At 43.0% G+C, this 19221-nt stretch overlaps 1 protein-coding gene across 1 annotated transcript; it reads right to left on the bottom strand.

Moving 5' to 3' along the window:
• Positions 1-1542: 1542 nt before the first annotated feature.
• LOC309382757 (bromodomain-containing protein 8-like) lies at positions 1543-9271 on the bottom strand. The gene is made up of 7 exons (XM_081934585.1): positions 8925-9271; positions 7701-8150; positions 6809-6951; positions 5743-5832; positions 4816-4884; positions 2614-2844; positions 1543-1876 (listed from the first exon to the last, which is right to left on the bottom strand). Exons 1-7 carry the CDS (start codon positions 9228-9230, stop codon positions 1870-1872), a joined length of 1296 nt encoding a protein of 431 aa, XP_081790711.1. The 5' UTR covers positions 9231-9271; the 3' UTR covers positions 1543-1869.
• Positions 9272-19221: the final 9950 nt, after the last annotated feature.

The raw sequence follows: 19221 nt of genomic DNA, 5'->3' as shown, positions 1-19221 counted from the left end.
TAAGATTAGTATATTCTGCAAATAGAGCCACATAATAGCTTTGCATTATTTCTGTATTATATTTCAAATGAAGGTTAGGCTAATTGCACCCACAGGGATTTGAAAACGTCAGTGTACCACAAATTCATGTTCATAATTATACTTCCCAGGAGTATCTATGGCCAAGTCAACAACTGTGCCATAAGAGCTGTGGTGGTGCAGTGGTTAGAATGCAGTATTGCAGGCTAACTCTGCCCACAGCCTGGAGCTCAATCCTGACTCACTCAAGCTACGGTACTTCTGCTGACTTCTGGTTGCAGTTCAATTCTCAAGGTTGACTCAGGCTTCCATCCTTCCAAAGTCTGTAAAATCAGGACACAGTTTCTTGGGAGCTATATGCTGACTCTGTAAACCACTTAGAGAGGGCTGTAAAGCACTAGGAAGCGGTACGTAAGTCTAAGTGGTATTGCTATTGCTAAGTGCTATACCTATGACTTGATTAGAGCCTAGACCAGGTGTCGGCAGCCCCCGGCTCCAGAGTTGCATGCAGCCCTTTCATCCCTCTGCTGCAGCTCCCTCTTGCCCTGTCACAGTAGTGGGATGAAAGAGCTGTCCTGTTGCAGCGGTGGCGATGGTGTGAGCAAAGTGCTCCTGCCTTTGCCTTTGCGCAAAACAGCATTCCACCTATATTGCGGTACATTTGCTGTTGCTGCCTCCACAGCCTTCCTGCTGCTCTCGCGCCTTGCACAGCAGAGTGAAATTTTGCACACTTTACAATGGGGGAGATGGGATCCCCTCCTCCTGGAGCCTATTACAACTCAGAGCTACAATACAACTCTGCGGTGGCGGCTTGCTGGCCTCCTGGATGTCAGTTACTTTTCCTGCAGAGCTGCCAGTGTTGTGATGCACGCCTCCCCGCTGGTCTTCGGTTGCCCGCCAACCAGCTGATCGTCAGTACGCTGTTCCTGGGCTCATTGGCCTCTGAACATCACATTCCCAACACCCAGCAATAGTTCAGGGGTTTATTTCCGCCACCCTTCGCCCCATGTGGGGTATAGAGAGAGACAGAGAGAATGTGAGGGAAAGAGTGGGGGGAAGGAGGGAGAGGAAGAGAAAGGGGGGGAAGAGAGAGAAAGGCAGGGAAAGAGAGAAGGAGAGAAAGTGAGAGAAAGAGAGGGAGGGAAAGAGAAGAGACAGAGATAGACAGGGGGGGGGGAGGTGAACAACATTTTTACAGAACTATAAATACATTGAAGCCTTTGAGATGAGCGGCCGGTAGGTGTGGTTGGGTGTGATGAGATGGCTGGAAGAGGAGGGGTTAGGCAGGGCTAGGTGTTGCAAATAATTCAACCAGTTCTCTGCCCTAATGACCGGCTGTGTAGGTGTGGCTGGGTGGTCATGTGACTGGGTCGGAATGAGTGACGTTGATTTGGCCACACCCACCCAGGTTTGGTGGCTCCTGGTGGTTTCTGTGGGAAATGAGTCAAAATGTCTCTTTGAGTGCTTAAGGTTGCAGACCCCTGGCCTAAATAGTATTGCCTACAAGAAGCTATTCTTACTCATAAAGCCAGAAATGCATATTATTTCCCAAATTTTACTTAAGAATTCTGAACCAAAAGATGATAACAATTTAAAAGCGAACAGTAAAATAAACACAATATAGTACTTTTATCATTGCCTAAGAAACCAATGAATCTCCAGATAATAAACAAGTCTCCCAATGAACAGAACAGAACACACATTCTATCATGGAGATTCTTAAGGAAAAAAAGTGAGGTGTCAGGCAGTGCTAAATTAGCAAACGAACAACGTTTTCCTTAGAACAAGACTTCAGGAAAGAAGGTTGACTTCTTAACTTCTAAACATGCACCTGCCCTTTTCAAGTCCTCATCAGCACCTGCAGAAGAGAAAGAAAAGTAAAATTGTCCATGTTTCCAAGGAATTACAGTGCCCCAGAATGGTTTCAGGCTCTGCTATGAAAACATCATTTGTGTTTTATGTGAAGATAAGAGTTAGAGAATAAAAGGGATTCCTTAAAAACAGGTATATTTGTTTATAGAAAGAGTTAAAGGAAAAGGCTTCAGGTTGAGATGAATGCCATTTACTGGTAGTCCTCGCCTTATGATCACAATAGAGTCCAAAGTTTCCATTGCTAAGCAAGGCATTTGTTAAGTGAATTTTGCCCCATTTTATGACCTTTCTTGCCATAGTTGTTAAGTGAATCACTGCACTTGTTAAGTTAGTAACACGGTTGTTAAGTAAATCTGGCTTCCCCATTGGCTTTGCTTGTCAGAAGGACGCAAAAGGGGTTCACATGATCACGACAGTGGAACCATCATAAGTACATGCCAGTTGCCAAGTGTCTGAATTTTGATCTCCTGACCACAGGAATGCTGCAACAGTTGTAATTGTGAAAGCATAGATGACTTTTTTCCGTGCCACCTTAACTTCAAACAGCCACTAAACGAATGGCTGTAAGTAAAGAACTATCTGTATATTTGGGAGACACAAGCAGGGATACTGTTGCTTGTGGGGCGGATGATTGACATAGCACCATCTTTTGCTTCCCAGGCCTGAGAACCTAGCAGAGGAATAAGGAATGTGATTTCTCCTGTTTGGAGATGAACACCTTACCTTCTCACAAATCCTTGCATTTCGTCTGAGCACAGGAGGGCCTCGCCCAACATTTGGAGTTGCTCCAGCACTTCCTGCTGCATCTCCACAGCAATACGATGGATGTGGTGGTTGGAGTTATTGTACATTATGGCATTCTGAAACATCAGCATGAGATCGCGTTGGAACTGGACCATGTGCTGAATGTGGCCTTTGGACAGGCTTCTCTTTATGGAGGAAAGATCCATTGGTCTTCAGAAAGGCAGGAAAAAGCACAGAATTCAGCTTTGCGTAATAACTTACAGAGTTTGCCAAACAAAAAGGATGCTTCCCAGATCCTTTTCCATTATCAATATCCCAGAACTAGTGAGAAATCAAATTAAAATTAGACTAATAAAAGCAAGTAGATATGAAACTGTCATTTGTGTTTACAAGATTTCTAAACGTAGAACAGAAAACTAGGTTTTCAATAGTACTCAGCCTTTGATAAAGTAATAGCAATTCTAAATACATTCCCTTTTATCAGTGTTAAATAACAATATTTATTGTTATTTAATACTGATATTTATGGTAGGCACTTTCAAGTATGCCTACGATCAGTTTATGATTATACTGTATCTCGGAGAAAATAATGCTGAAGCAAAAACCAGCATTATAGCATCTTCAAGGCTACATCTATCACACTTTGGGGATAAGCAACATTGTACAAAGGAAATACTAAGCCAAAGAAATTGACAAGAAAAAATAGCCAATATTTTAAGACTGATAAATATATTATGGCATAGGTTTTTGTGGATTACAATCCTTTCATCACTTTCGTGAAGCGTCATTTTGAGACAAAGAAATGTGTATGGAGGGATATAAGCAAAAGAGAGATGGGAGAGCAAGAAGAAGATCGTATGTCTAACAAGGTACTTGCAAGTTACTTGCAAATAGGGGCAATTCAGGAAACAGTAGCTATGCTATGAACTCTCGTACATTATTGAGTTGAGTAACACGTGTACATTAATGCAAGCTAGGAGAACCCTACGTTTGTGACCCAAATAGTTCCCTTGATTGAAATATCCACTTTTTCATGGGAAGAAGTTTCACTATTTTTTTCTGAGAACCTAACAAACATAGAAGGGTGGCATCTTTACACTGGATTTCAGCCTGTCACTAGACTTCGCTTTTCTTTGAAGTGACTTGTTCTCTCTCCTTCCCATCGCCAGAACTTTGGTTCATACCTTCTGAGATAAATCTAGCCATGTTCCACTATTTTCTGGATTTAAAAAAAAAACCCCACTGTTCCTTCCCTTTCAGAACTGCTATTTATCAATACGTGTGTACGTATATAGAGGGGGAAGAGATATAACATTAGTACCAGTCAATGGTTAATTACACATGCAATGAGAAAGCCATTCAAGCCAGAAAAAGGTATCCAGCCTTGTAGTACCAATTCATATCCTACCTTTCGAAGAACTGCTAGAAGACAGTAAAAGGACATAATGCAAAGCATTTCGTCTTTATTTATCACATGACATTACAGCAAATTAGTAGCAGTGCTTCTATATCCCAATAATTCCATTTCTTCTCTCCTACTTAAAAACAGATTTTCTTCCCCTCTTGCATTTCTTCCACAGCTACTCCAGTAAGATAACGCTATGTTGCAGGCATTTTTCTTTTATATTTGACAGGCTGCTTGCCATGCTCCCACTTCAGTTGCATACTTCAGGGGAAAACACCTTGAATGCAGCTACACTAGGAGAATTATTGGAATTACACACTTCATAGGTTTTGCCTAAATAGTGCATGGGTAGTTCAAAGCATTTGGGAGGCTGAAGGATTACAGGGAGTGGAAAAAGCTCAGTGGTTGGCATTGATTGGTTTCTGAACTTACCTACTGGCTTACTTAGACTGAGCAATGATTGGCTGAAGGTGAGGCCAAAGCAGGGAGGAAAGTGGATTAAATTTAAACTGTATTAGGGATTACTTGAAAATGGAATGGGTGAGGGGTGGGGGTGGTAAAGCTCTTGAATTTTTGGACACTCATAAGCAGTACAGGAGGAACAATTCCTTGCCATGACAAAATAGAAATCGGGATTACAAAATATATTGCACAGAGAAAATTATTTTCAAATTTATAAAGAGAAACATTCTCATAAGCAGTGGATGGAGACAGAGGAGGAAAAGCAACTGAAAAAACACATCCCTTACTAGCACTCCCTTTTTTCACTCACTGACCTTTTGACCACATCCTTGTAACCAGGAGCCTGCTTCTCTGAAACCGGTTTCAGGAAGGGACCGCTGTATCTAGGGAGAAAGTCCAAAAAGTGGGCTAGCAAACAAACTGCACATCCTTTCCTGTGGAGTTCAAATTAACAGTGAAAAGGCAGGAGGATGAAAGTCAACTCCTCCAATCAGCCCGGATTCGTTACAATAGCAGAGTAATATTTTGAATGTTGATGTTAAATATATCATTTCATATACAAAAGCATCTGGAAGTAGTTTATGGAATATAAAATACACAAAACAAAAGCAGATTCCTCCTTAAAGCATTTCTTGAAGCATTCATAGATGGTATAAATGGGAAAAAAGAACGAGATCAATAAGCACTTAAAAGATGTAAGTTTGTATCTCACAGATTTCAAGAGAGACAGATTCTCTCGATCTCAAAAGATTCACCTAATCTTAGAGCATGCAGTAGAACCTCCTCTCATGATAAAAGTTATCAGTTCTACAAGGTGAAGAGGGTTATTATTATTATTATTATTATTATTCATATTTATAGACCGCCCCCTCTCCCGAAAGGGACTCGGGGCGGTGTACAGTCATTAAAATGCGTTATAAAATACATACATAAAACAGTTAAATAATTAAATACGTAGGTGAAGGAGGTTGTAAGACTGTATATAGAATAATAAATATAATACATTAAAAGCTTATTAAAACCCCAAACCCAATTAAAATGAATAAATCCCCGGGAGGTAAAACTAGGTACCTTGTATAGGGCTTTGATACATAATAAGCAAAAACTTAGAAACTGGTTCAATAACTAACTGGTCACACCAGTTATAGACACGACACACACTTTCTTATAGATCTCTACTCTAGATGATTTTTTTAGTCATCTCCTCAGTGGTCAGTAGTTTCACTAGTCTAGTTGTTTACCTATGACCAGCAACCATCTTCCAGATAGATAACAGAGTTTTCTTGAAGAGCAAATGCTGTTGAAGTGGATCATCTTGGCTCAAGTGCATCCTGGATAGAAAAGAAATCAAAATGATTCATTTGCATTTGTGAATGGAAAAGGAAGAGGGCAGGAAAAATAGATGACAAATCCTTCAATTAAAAAATGTAATCTTATGAACCTCGGAAGCATGCTATTTCTGTCACAGCTCCTACCCTCTGGAACACCGTAACCTCTCCTGCCTCCTCTCCCATCCCTTCACCCCCCCGAGATAATATTGGAACCTACCCACTGGTCTTGTGTGAAAAATCGAAGGCCTGAATGTGCTCCAGGGCTCGGGAGATGGAAGGCTAGATGGCTCAGTGTCAGTTTTTTGCCAATTATTTTATTTGGCCGGTGTGGGCTTTTTTATCCTTTGCTAATATGATTTTTCCTATTATTTAATATGTTATTTACCTGCCTAGACTCTCTGAGTCACTTTTGTAATATAAATTTATTATATTTGTTATATTATAATTTGTTATACTAGTAATATAAATTTATTTAGTAAATAAATGTATCAGTGAGACGAGTGGTGTAGAAATGTAATAAACAAACGGCACTTTTTAAAAATTCATATGAAATGTGTTAATTCAGCTACTAAACCTAGCAATAGTTTGTTCCTTTACTGAGTAGAGTTGTAAAACTCAACCAACCCTCATAATTGTTCTGATTCAAAGCTATTGCTGCAGTTGCACATAACCTGTTGGAATCCACTTACACAGTCTCCAGAAAAACAGTCATTTTCTAAAATAGCATTCTTCACTTCAGATTCTTGATATTCTTTTCTCCCTCCCTTATTGGTCAGAATGTTTATAAAATGGCCAAATTCCCCGTCTTTCTAGAGAGTTTTAGGCTGCAATATCTACTTATCTAAGAAGATTATCCTATTGAATTCAGTGGACATCTCTCTACATAGATAGGTAGAGTGTTGTGCCATTTAACTTAAAGGGGCAGGCATAAAGTAGAGAAATAATTCCATTCAAAATCCATGCTATTGTTACTTACAAAGGCAGGGAGGCTGTACTTGTGGAAGGAGAGCTTATTAGGGGTGTTCCATAAGGACTGGAGTCGTCGTTGCTATAACTCAAATGGAAATCACTGTCTTTCCAATCCTCAGTCTGATCTTCAGTATTTTCCACAGCCGCCTCCTGATGATCACATAGTAGGAATTAACCTCTTGACAAAATAAGAAATACGGCAGCTCCGACCATGCTTTAAGCCCAAAACCCAGCCTGAAGATGTCGAGTGAGACCTCGCCGAAACGTTGCCAAGACAATCTCAATCTTACATGGGAAAAGACCCGAATACAATACCAGCATACCTACACCCGTGAAAATCTACGAAAACATACATATATACATACATACATACATACATACATACATACATAATTTTCCTATATTATGCTGAATCACAAATGTTTTAATAGACTCCACACCCTATTGGAATTACCTTTAATAATGAAAACACAACTAGTAATTTTATATATAAAATAATAAATACATCCAGCTGTCACTTTTTTTGCTCTCACTTTTCTTTATCCCACTACTAACACGCTATTATTTTCACTCTTCCTTGGTTTGTATCTGGCTGGGTTTCTCTATATTTGTCTTTTCAAAAGAACACAATTTCGCCCTTCATCCAGTGAAATGAAAGCGTTTCTCATAGTTGGTTTGCCTCAACATGGAACTTACAAGGGTTCAAAAAACTTTTTATCCCGCCACAAAACATGCTTAAGGAGGACAAGATATAGCAGCTAAGCAACGTCTTTTGATTGACAGTTTGGAGCTGGATATTTAACACTCCACAAAGGCAAAAGGTGAGATTCTCCAGTGATCATCCAACCCAAGTAATCCATCTACCTATAAAACAATGTTCTGAGCAAGCCATAGCTTACCATTCTAGTTGGTGGCATCTCTTTCTTCCGTATTTTCCATTCACAAGGAGTTTGAGTCATAAGTTCTAAAGTTGAGGCATCATCTACATCCGTTTCTGCCATACTGGCCATCAGGTAGTGCATGACTTTCGTTCCTGAATCCTCATCAAACTGGCTATCCTGAAACCTTGAGCATCCAGGCTCCTCACACAAACCAGGATGTCCTTCCATGGCCTCCTCTTCCAAGTTCACGACCGGCAGTCCTTCTAAGGTCTGCAGTGCCCAATTTCCCCTTCTCTCCTTAGCTTGCTTTTTAAAAATCTCTGAATGACTTTCTTGCTCTTTGGCTACAAGTGATCCTTTGTGAGCCACGGCAAGCCTTCCATTCTGCTCTCCAGCACCAGCAAAAACCTGAGATCCCTGTGCCAAGTAAGAGTTGCTAACACGAACGGGCTCCATTAAATATGTCACCTGGAACAGAAGGTAAGAAGTTAACAGCTGAGGCTTGTAATTAAAACCACTCTCAGAAAAGCACACCTGAGGCTATTTTTCTTTCAGATATTATGTTCTTTCTTCTTAATGAGCATGCTTTGCAGTGACACTGAGACCACATCCCTAATGTGGCAATTTCTCTTTCCTCCAGCCCTCCAGGATTTGCACAGCAGGTATCTGTTGGCTAAGCCCTAAGCATTGTTGTCAGTCTTGCCCAAAGGGCATTCAGCTGACGCTGGCTAAAGTGGAATAACATATGTGCTTCTCAGAGGTTAGCAAACTTTTCAGGTCTCCTGAAAATTATTTAGTGTCCAGGTGCCAAAAAAAGGCCAATATATTAAATTGTCATAACAGATTGCATAAGATTGGAAAGAAATCTCAGAGATTTCAGCAATTTTTATTTTTATTTTGGGAGAGTTAAAAGTACCTTGGGGATCCATTGGAAGCCACTTTGCTAACCCCTAATAAATATAGAGAAAAATATATAAGGTTTCAATAGCGCTAGATCTCTATCGGAATTAGGTCCCGTATAAACAGTTAAGACCACCATTACTCGGCTTACTATTTTTGAAATAGTAGAAAATATTAATCTTTGTTCATCTTTACCCTTTAGATCCTGTCTTTCTATCCTTATTGAGATTTGCCTCTGTAAGCAGACTAGCTATTTTACTGAGAACTCTAATCTCAGCCAACGGAGGAAGGAAACCAGTATCGTATCCCACCGCTTGAAGTCCTCCCTACTAACTGCTATACCTCAGACAGAAACCTCAAGAGGGCGTCCTCTTTGCATTTCCCACTCTCATCTTGCTCTCCTTCGTTAGCATATTCCCACTCTGTGGAGTCACCGGCTTCCAGCTGGCTCGTTGCCTCCTGGCTGCTGCTCTCTTCTAACTTCTCCTGAGCATCCTCCTCCTCCGTTTCCCTCCAGCTGCTCAGTTCCTTGAGGTCGAGGTCTAAGCTAGAGTCTGGAGAACTACAGAGCGATTTGCAGCAGCTGCTCTTCTCAGACTCCGTGAAGTATTCTTCCTTGGATTCCAGCCAGGTCCACACGTGACCCATCTAAAAAGGTAGAGAGGGAAAAGTTGGTGACTTATGGGGTTGCTTCTTTCCCTTTGAGACATTCTAGGCTAAGGTGTCCTGGATCTGAAGTGGTTCCATTTCTGACGCTAAATAGGGTAGCAATCCCCCATACAAAATGAACAAGTGGGGGGGAGTTTCCTTTGGACTCAGGGCTCCTGTTTGAAAGGTCAGTAGCAGCAGCCCTGGACAGAAGAACCTTTGAACAAATCCATTGTGTATATGAATTATGCCCATTTTGGGGTTGGGAGGCTTTTCTCCTAACCGTTCACCTTTTGGACTACTGTAATGTACTCCGCATGGAGGCCATTTAGATTCAGAAGCAGCACTAGTCTCAAGGTGCAATTCAAGATGCCTTAATAAAGCTCAGTATAATTCAGAGTTGAAACCCCTTGTTTCCAATGGTTTCCATTCATCCCACCATATCTGGCAGAAGAACAAGCATGCTCCCAGATTCCTGGAATGCCATCTTGTAGGACTCAGGAGGTATGTTTTCTCTATTACAGTGTATGCTCTTTGAAACAGCTTTCTCTAGAGTCAGATGACCTACTAGCTTTCCAGAGGACACTGAAGAATAGGCTTTTTCCTTAGGCATTGGGGCCAGCATATTAGTTGACCCCGGAACGTGTATTTCTTCACGAGATAATTTTGTCGGTATCTCTCATAATAGAAAAATGTTTGGAGCTTCAATTGTGTTGTGTCGTTTGCACAGGTAGTCCTCAACTTACAATTGAGCCCCACATTTCTATTACTAAGTGAGAGAGTTGTTAAGTGAATTCTTGCAGTTGTTACATTAATAACATGGTTGTTATAAGTGAACCTGGCTTCCCCAATGACTTTGCTTGTCAGGTCACAAAAGGTGATCAAATGACACCAGGACAACGCAACCATCATAAATATGTACCACTGTTGGGTACATATTTGTGCATTTAAATATTGATCATGTGACATGGTGATGCTGCAACAGTTGTAAGTGTGAACAATGGCCATAAGTCACTTTTTCAAGGCTGTTGTAACTTTGAATGGTCACTAAAATGCAACAAAGACAAATTCCTTTTGTGTCCAACCACACTTGGCCAATAAAGAATTCTATTCTATTCTATTCCATTTTAATTCTATTCTGTTGTAAACCGGGGACTGTTGTAAACCAGGGGCTACCCATACTCTATTTTATTTTATATTTATTGTTAATTGCCCAATGTCATTGAGATTGGTGGCCTCATGTATTCTTTAAATACGTATATTCGTACACATTCATTGTTCAAGCGCAACAATATATATTCCATGACAGCCATTTCAAGCCAAGAACTTCAGTAGGAAGGCTGAAACCTGGAAGAAAGCCATTTGTTAACAGTGAGGATTGAGACCAATGCATTTCAAAGAAAGGGCACAACTTCTCGGTCAAGATGAGAATTGTCATTGTTTCCCTAATAATGACAATTTATTCTTTTCCTGAAAAAAAATTCTGTGGCCTTTGTCTTATTACACTCAAATATAATGCTCTACTGCATCAGTATTCTTCGGAAATAAAAATGAAGGCTGGCTGATGTTCAATGCTTTATTTGTAAATGTGCCTCAGCATACTCATGCATTGAAAGAAACGAAGAAAAATAAACTGGGATAATAGACAAAACCTTAGGTCCTAACAAGGATGGCAGGGGAAAACTTTGTTAGTTGGCCTCTAGGTAAATTGATATTTTGTAATTAACTATATCCACCATGGCAGGCATTTTCCAACTAGAGGTAGTCCTCGACTTACAACCACAATTGAGGCCCAAACCTATGTTGTTAAGTGAAACATTGGTTAAGTGAGTTTGCTCCATTTTACAAGTTTTCTTGCCGTAGTTAAGTGAATCATTGCATTTGCTAAGTTATTAACACGGTTAAGTGAATCTGGATTCCCCATTGACTTTACTTGTCAGAAGTTCTCAAAAGGTCAACACATGAACCCAGGCATTGCAATCATCATAAATATGAACCAAGCACCTGAATTTTGAATGATTATGGAGATGCTGCAACGTGTGAACAGTGGTCATAAGTCACTTTTTTCAGTGCTGTTGTAACTTTGAACCATCACTAAATGAACGATTGTAAATTAACAACTACCTGTATTTTGCAGATAGTCTCAGGCCAGAAAGGAATAAAATAGTCTTTTACTCTTTTCTCGTGTATTCAACTAATACACTGAATATATTTATTAAAGGAGGCTGGATCGTAAGATGATGAGAGTGGTTTTAAAACTGGAAGAAGCATCAGTAATCAGCACTGTGCTGATGACACTATTCATAATGCAAATGATCTGTAAACTTTAGTAAGGAAGATCCAGGGGCACAGTGAAAAAGAGGTCTAAAATTCAATATAAAAATGGCTAAATTAATTACAAGAGATACAACAATCACCATTAAAACTGACCATAAAAATATTAATGTGGTGGATACCCTGGCCTAGTATTTTATGATCAACTGTCAACAGAAGGCAACTGGCAATCAAGAAAAATGCTGCAGACTAATATTTGATAGGACAGCAACAAGGCCTCTGATGTACCTGTAGGTATGATATCAGAATTATGCAAGTAAATTGATTTCTCTGATATTCTTTGGAAGCAAAAATTGGGACTTTGAAGAAGATAGGAAAAGTATGGGCATGTTTAAATTTTAGTATTGGAGAAAACTCCCAAGAACATCAAGGACAGTCAAGAAAACAAATGGATAATAGAACAAATCAATCCAGAATTCTCATAGAGACACAAGTGACCAGGCTCAAATGACTGTATTTTGGATATATTATATATAGATGTAGATATCTGAAAAATTTATAATCCTGGGAAAGATGGAAGGAAAGTGTTCTGTCCCGTGATTCTAATGAATATGCAGACACAGACTTGGCTGCCTGCCACGACTAATTACAGAGATAAAGCCACTCCTTGGCTAGGAGCCTAGAACGCTATCTTCAAGAAACTAAGATTAGATTTACGGAATGCTTTCTCAACGGCTAGTAAAATGGACTGTTGTTTCCTGCAAAGATTCCCCTCCCGTCGCTCCACCTATAAACTCTTTGGGAGGGGCCACAACCATAGCCAGCTGTCCCAATTTCCTTCTATGACGTCTTCTCCACAGCTGCTCCCTTCTCCTCTCAGCTCTACGCACACACACATCAGGGACAACCTCCCTCTGTTCCTCCTCACTGCTCCCTGACTCAGATGCCACCTGGTGGCCAACAGGCCTCTCTAGTCTCTGCTCTGACTCCAAACACCCTCCAGAGTGTTCCTCATCCTCCAGAGCAGTCCCATAATGGTCATCGCTGTCAGAGTCCACCATCAGCTCAGCCAGCCGCTTCTGGGCCACAATACTATCCCTCACCACAGGGCCCTTCCCCCGATCTGACGCTCAGGGTGTGGCTTAGCTGGGAATTGTTCATGGAAGGCCTGCACCAAAGCAGGTGCGTGCACGGAGGTCGTATCCTCCCAGGTAACATCCTCCGGCTGTCGGCCTTTCCATTCCACCAGGAATTGAAACCGTCCTTTCAGCCATCGGGAATCCTGGACCCTGGCAACTTTGTACTCGGCCAGCACCTCATCGGCATGGGGTTCTGGCTGGGGACGATTGGCTTGGCGAAGAGGACAAGCCGGCCGTTCAGGAACAAGAAGAGATTGATGAAAGACCGGATGGACTCGCATCGAACGTGGTAAAGTCAGGCAACAGGCGACTGGATTGATGACTGCTTCAACAGGAAAAGGGCCAAGGTAACGGTGGTCTAACTTCTTGACCGGCTGGTTTGATGGAAGGCATCTAGTGGACAGCCACACTCGATCACCCACGGTCAACGCCGGTGTCGCACGCCGAGACCTGTCCGCAACTCTCTTATAGTCCTCATTGGCTTTATCCAGATATCGCCGCATCACTTGATGGACCACCTAGAGTTCCGACAGGAAGTCCTTAGCTGTGGGGAGTGGTGAGTCGATGGGTGTGAGGGGAAAGAACCGAGGATGATACCCCACACTGGCCAAGAAGGGCATCGTCTGCGTGGATGTGTGCTGTGAGTTATTGAACGCAAACTCCGCTATTGCCAGGTAGTCCGCCCAATCATTTTACTGCTGGTTCACAAAACAGCGCAGGTACTGCTCCAATATCCCGATCACTTTCTCCGTCCCTCTGTCGGTTTTGGATTGGTGTGCTGAGGACAAGCAGATCTTGACATCCAAGGCTGTCATCAGCCCTTTCCAAAACTGGGCTGTGAATTTCGTTCCTCTGTCTGACACAACTCTGTCAGGTAAGCCATGCAGCCTGAAAACATGTTGGATAAACATGTGGGCAGTGGTGCGTGCTGTTGGTAATCTCCGACACAGGATAAAATGCGCCATCTTCGTCAGCATGTCTACCACCACGAACACCGTGGTAAATCCAGAAGACAGAGGCAAGTCTGTCAGGAAGTCCATAGAAATGGCTCCCCAGGGTCTCTCCGGGGTTGGCAATGGCCTGGGCAGCCCTGGAGGGGCTCCCAACGCTGACTTGGCCTGCCGACACCATACATAAGACGTGACGTAAGATTGTACGTCATGTTGCAATCGGGGCCACCAGAAGTTACAGGAGGCCAGGTTCAAGGTCTTGAAGAGGCCAAAGTGCCCTGCCACAGGATTATCATGGCACTGGAATAGAATAAGTCCCCGAAGGGGCCCGGCTGGCACATAAAGTCTGTCTCGGTACCGCAAAAGTTAATCAGTGAATGTCCATGGGGAGGCAGGCCCCACCTCTGCCTTCCTTTGTTCCACCCAATCGTCATGCCGCTGTGCTTCCCGTATCTGGGGCCGTAAGTCCACAGGCTCGTGAACCGCGGAGAAGGACTCTACGGGCAAAACTGTCCGGGGTGGAATCGGGTCTTTGGTACACAAATACTCGGGTTTCCTTGATAGGGCATCCACCCTTTGGTTGTGCGTACTGGGGATGTACGTCACGCAGAAATTGAACCGTGCAAAGAAAAGAGACCATCGGATCTGGCACTGGTTCAATTTCTGCGCAATCTTCAGAAATTCCAAATTCCTATGGTCCGTCAGACTTCAATCTGATGCCTGACCCTCTCTACATGATGCCTCCAAGCCTCAAACGCCACCTTAATGGCTAGTAACTCCTTCTCCCAAATGGTATAATTGCGCTCGGAAGAATTGAGTTTCCACAAGTAATAAGCGCAAGGGAAAAGGGTACCGCCGGAGGCATGAGTTTGAAGTAACACCACTCCCACAGTGATATCGGATGCATCCGCCTCCACTACAAATGGACGGTGGGGGTCAGGATGCTTCAAAATGGGCTCTTTCATGAAGGCCTGCTTCAAGGCCTGGAACATGTGGCGCTCAGGGCCCCCCCAGTGAAATGGAACTTTTCACTGGAGGAGCCAAGTGAGGGGCACAGTCAGGGAAGCAAAGCCGGGGATAAAGGTCCGATAGTAGTTGGCAAACCCGAGGAGTCGCTGGACATCCTTCACTCTGAGGAGGTTGCCAACTACCCAAAGACTCCACCTTGGCCGGCTCCATCGCAATGCCTTTGGGAGAGATACGATGTCCCAGGAACTCAATGGTGGACTGCAAAACTGGCACTTCTCCAGTTTCGCATACAAGTGATTCTCACGGAGCCATTGTAGGACCAGGCATAGGTGCTGCCAATGGCTCTCCCGGGAGGACGAGTAAATCAAGATGTCATTGAGATAAATGATGACAAACTGGTCCAAAAGGTCCCGGAAGATGTTGTTCATAAAATATTGTAAGACGGCAGGGGCATTGGTCAGCCCAAAAAGCATGACCGTGTACTCAAAATGCCCGTACCTGGTGCCGAATGCTGTCTTCCATTCATCCCCGAGTCGGATCTGGACAAGATTGTAGGCTCCATGGAGATCCAATTTGGTGAACACCTTAGCCTCTCTGAGCCGCTCCAACAGTTCAGGAATAAGGGGCATAGGATATCGATTGCGCACCGTGATAGTATTGAGCCTACGATAGTCACAACAGAGTCTCAAATCTACAGTCTTCTTTTTGACGAACAAGACCGTGGCAGACAATGGCAAAGACGAAGGTCTGATAAAACCCCGAGCTAGGTTTTTGTCCAAAAAGTCCAGCAATGCGGCCAACTCTGGGTCTGATATCAAATACAAACGACCCACAGGGAGTGGCGCGTCCGGAATCAAATCGATGGGACAATCATATGCGGTGGCAATTGGTCTACTTCTTGTTCACTGAACACATCTGCAAAATCTGCTATGTCGGAAGGCAAGGACACTCCAGGTGGACTCAGCAGCTGGCCTGCACAGACATGACGGGTGTGGTCCACACATTGCAAGACTGGAAAGGTGACAAGGTTCTGGGACCAGTAGATCTGTGGGTCGTGCACCCGAAGCCAAGCCAAGCCCAGACCACAGGGAAATGCAGGCCAGAGGTAACGTAGAACTGGATGGCTTCCTCATGAGCCCCGATGACCAGGCGCAAGGGTTGCGTGGTGGCCTTGATAGGCCCAGACAGAAGCACCCAGCCATTAATGGTCTCCACAAGCATAGGAGGATCTACTGGACACAGAGGGACCACATACTTGGTCGCAAATGCTCGTCCATGAAGTTCATGGTAGCCCTGGTGTCGCTGAGAGCATGCGCCAGAATCCACTGCGGGCTACTGGACAGGACTATTCGAGATGCCAGGATCAGGTGTCGGTGAGGCCTGGAAGTAACTGTCTCTGAACATGGCTCTGAATTGATGCGCGCCCGACCCAAGGTCTCCCTTAGATTGGGCTTGGGGGCCTTTCCCGACAAATTGTTCTGGGTCTGGGGTGCAAGTCCCGTAACTGACGCCCCTTGTCTCTTCTTGGGTCAAAAGGCTGCCATGTGCCCAGGTTCCCCACAATAAAAACACAACCCCTCCTAAGAGCCATCTGTCTTTCTCCGTTATCGATGAGCAGGGTTTGGCTACACCTAATTCCATGGGCTCCTCCCATGGAGCTGGAGTCTCACGCATGGCCGGAACCACCCTGTTCTCCTGGGATGTGCGGCAAATTCCCCGCCTCTGCAACCAAGCATCAATCCGGAGACACAGGTGGAGCAACACATTGAAATTCGGTAGCCTATCCACATGCACCAGCTCATCCTGCAATTCTTCCGACAACCCATCCTCAAATGTGTCCATGAGGACTGCCTCATTCCAAGCCGAATCCTGGCTTAGTAGCCTAAATTCACTGATGTAGTCCTGCAAGGAATTCCTGCTTCAGAGTCTTCAGACTTTGGGTAGCCGTCTCCATCTTAATGGGGTCCTCATACATTAACCGGATGTGGTCACAGAACCCCCTGAAGTCATCGGGCAGAGGGCTAGCCTGGACCAGCAGTGGCGTTGCCCAACGAGCTGCAGAGCCAGAGAGTAAGCTAATCATAAACCCCACTTTATCTCGGTCAGTGGGAAAATCCTCTGCTCTCAAGCTGATAAATAGCTGGCATTGTCCCAAGGAAGCTGGAAACATGGCTTGGTTGCCATCAAATTTATCAGGCACTGCAACCGGGCATTTCCTCCGAGGTGGGGGTGGAGCAGGGTGAGCTTGGAGTTGTGCCACCTGGGCAGCCAACATAGCCACCTGTTGTGAAAGTTGCGTGTTTTCAGCACGCAGTTGCTCCATGGTGGTGATATTTACAGCTTTTGTTTTAAGGCAGAAAACAAACTGTTCTGTCCCGTGATTCTAATGAATATGCAGACACAGGCTTGGCTGTCTGCCACGACTAATTACAGAGATAAAGCCATCCCTTGGCTAGGACCCTAGAATGCTATCTTCAAGAAACTAAGATTAGATTTACGGAATGCTTTCTCAACGGCTAGTAAAATGGACTGTTGTTTCCTGCAAAGATTCCCCTCCCGTCGCTCCACCTATAAACTCTTTGGGAGGGGCCACAACCATAGCCAGCTGTCCCAATTTCCTTCTATGACGTCTTCTCCACAGCTGCTCCCTTCTCCTCTCAGCTCTACGCACACACACATCAGGGACAACCTCCCTCTGTTCCTCCTCACTGCTCCCTGACTCAGATGCCACCTGGTGGCCAACAGGCCTCTCTAGTCCCTGCTCTGACTCCAAACACCCTCCAGAGTCTTCCTCATCCTCCAGAGCAGTCCCATAGTGGTCATCGCTGTCAGTCCACCAACAGCTCAGCCGCCCGCTGCTGGGCCACAACAGAAAGAGATGATGATGAAGTTGAAGGATGGCAGATAGACTTGACTGTAGCAAGAATGGGTGTGCTGATACTTGAAAGACCAGGATAGAGACAGATTATCATACATTTATACAGTCCCTAGAATCAACATCGACTTGCTGGACATAATCAATTTGCATCCAACAAGTTATTCTTTAATATATATTGAATATAACATTCAATAGATTTCTACCACTTAATGCCTGGTCCTTGAATGTTGTTTTGTGAGGTAGGTCCCCAGAATTCAAGGACACATGAATGTCCAGTGAGTCAAAACTGAACTGTGGGTATTTCCAGCTTGATATAGTGCACAGGTGATGAGAATGATGATATTCTAATTGTGGTATCTCTGTAATACATAGACTCAAATACTACATTATTTAAAGCAATGCAATTACTTTAAATAATGTCATTAGTGTAACTCAATTCACTCAGTGAACATATAATGGTCAATAGCTTTTGCCAGCAGTCAATTAAATGCAAAAGTATTTGCAGGTAGTTATTTCCACATAAGGAACATACTTATTATAAGAAGTTAAAAGAACTGTATGTTTAATCCTTCCTTGTGTAGTTCAATTGAAGCAAAAGAGCTTAATACCAGAATGTGGAACTATTGTGTGTAAAAATTGGGCATCATCATTTAAAGTGTCATTTGACATCAGTTCTTGACATCTGTAGTTTGAAGAGTGGATAAAAAAAATTCAATTAAGCAAAGTTGGAAAAGATGCAAAAGATGCAAAAGATGAGACTGAAGTTACTGTCAATCAGAGACATCATACATTATAAGGACAAATAGTATGATTCAATCTAATTTAGCGTGGATATTCTTTTAAGAAAAAAATGTAACAGTTCCACAAAGCCGATTGAAAATATTCCTGCTATATAACAAAAGAATGATCCTTTGGCCTTCCACTATGCTGTTAACATTCTTAGGTTTTTAGAAAAGTCTGCCACTTGAGCCCATGCCTGTCCCAGAAATGTTTGTATGGCTACTGGAAGAACTGATTGCAAGATTATGTCCAGTAGATCTTTATCATATCTGGTCTGGCCTAGATTTTACAATTACAACAAAAATTAGAGGGCTGGGGCTGGTAGGACAGACCCAACAAACAAAGAAACCCGGCTTATTATGGAGATAACATCTGCCAAGTTTTCTTCTCATAGTGTTTTATGATTCGCAGATATGAAACAGATGTTCAAGGTGCACAGGGTTGAATGGTTTTAAAATATACAATAGCATTAAAACATGCAATCATAATCTGAAACCTTAACTCTTTTTTCCGTCAGGAATAACTGTTATTATACACTACATTACATTGGTTTTTTTTTTAATTCTTGCATTTTTGTGATTGTCCAGATAGCTGAGATTGCTGAAAAAAGCATTAACAATTGAGTAAATTTTCAACTGAACATCTGAAGTTTTAATGCTATTGTGTCCTTGGACTATACTACTGACAGACCCAGTTGTTGAAGGGAAACATTTATATCCAGCCTTTATTATTTTCACAAATAACTCAAGGGGGCAAACATACCCAACACACCTTCTTCTTCCTATTTTCCCCATAGCAACAACCTTCCAAGGTGGGTTGGACTCAAAAAGGATGATTGGCCCAACTGGCTTTCATGGCTAAGGCAGAATTCGATTTCTTGCTTTTTAGCCTAGTGCCTTAACCACTAGACCAAACTGGCTCTATATATACTTTAAGTACCATATTGTTCGGACTATAAGACGCACCTAGCTTTTGGGGAGGAAAACAAGAAAAAAAATCTG

This window comes from Natrix helvetica (genome assembly GCF_964273705.1).
Source record: "Natrix helvetica genome assembly, chromosome: 1".
In the NCBI taxonomy this organism is placed as follows: Eukaryota; Metazoa; Chordata; class Lepidosauria; order Squamata; family Natricidae; genus Natrix; species Natrix helvetica.
The sequence above is the reverse complement of the archived record's forward strand: the minus strand, read 5'-3'. Positions and strand labels throughout refer to the sequence as shown.

Bases quoted from the DNA above. Each gene is read 5' to 3' on its own strand.
- LOC309382757 (XM_081934585.1), bottom strand. From the start codon at position 9,230: ATGGGTCACGTGTGGACCTGGCTGGAATCCAAGGAAGAATACTTCACG. The intron at 5,833-6,808 runs GTAAGTAACAAT...TTTTCTATCCAG, and splicing joins AGTACAGCCTCCCTGCCTTT to GATGCACTTGAGCCAAGATG. The intron at 2,845-4,815 runs GTCAGTGAGTGA...GCCTTTCTGAAG, and splicing joins TACAAGGATGTGGTCAAAAG to ACCAATGGATCTTTCCTCCA.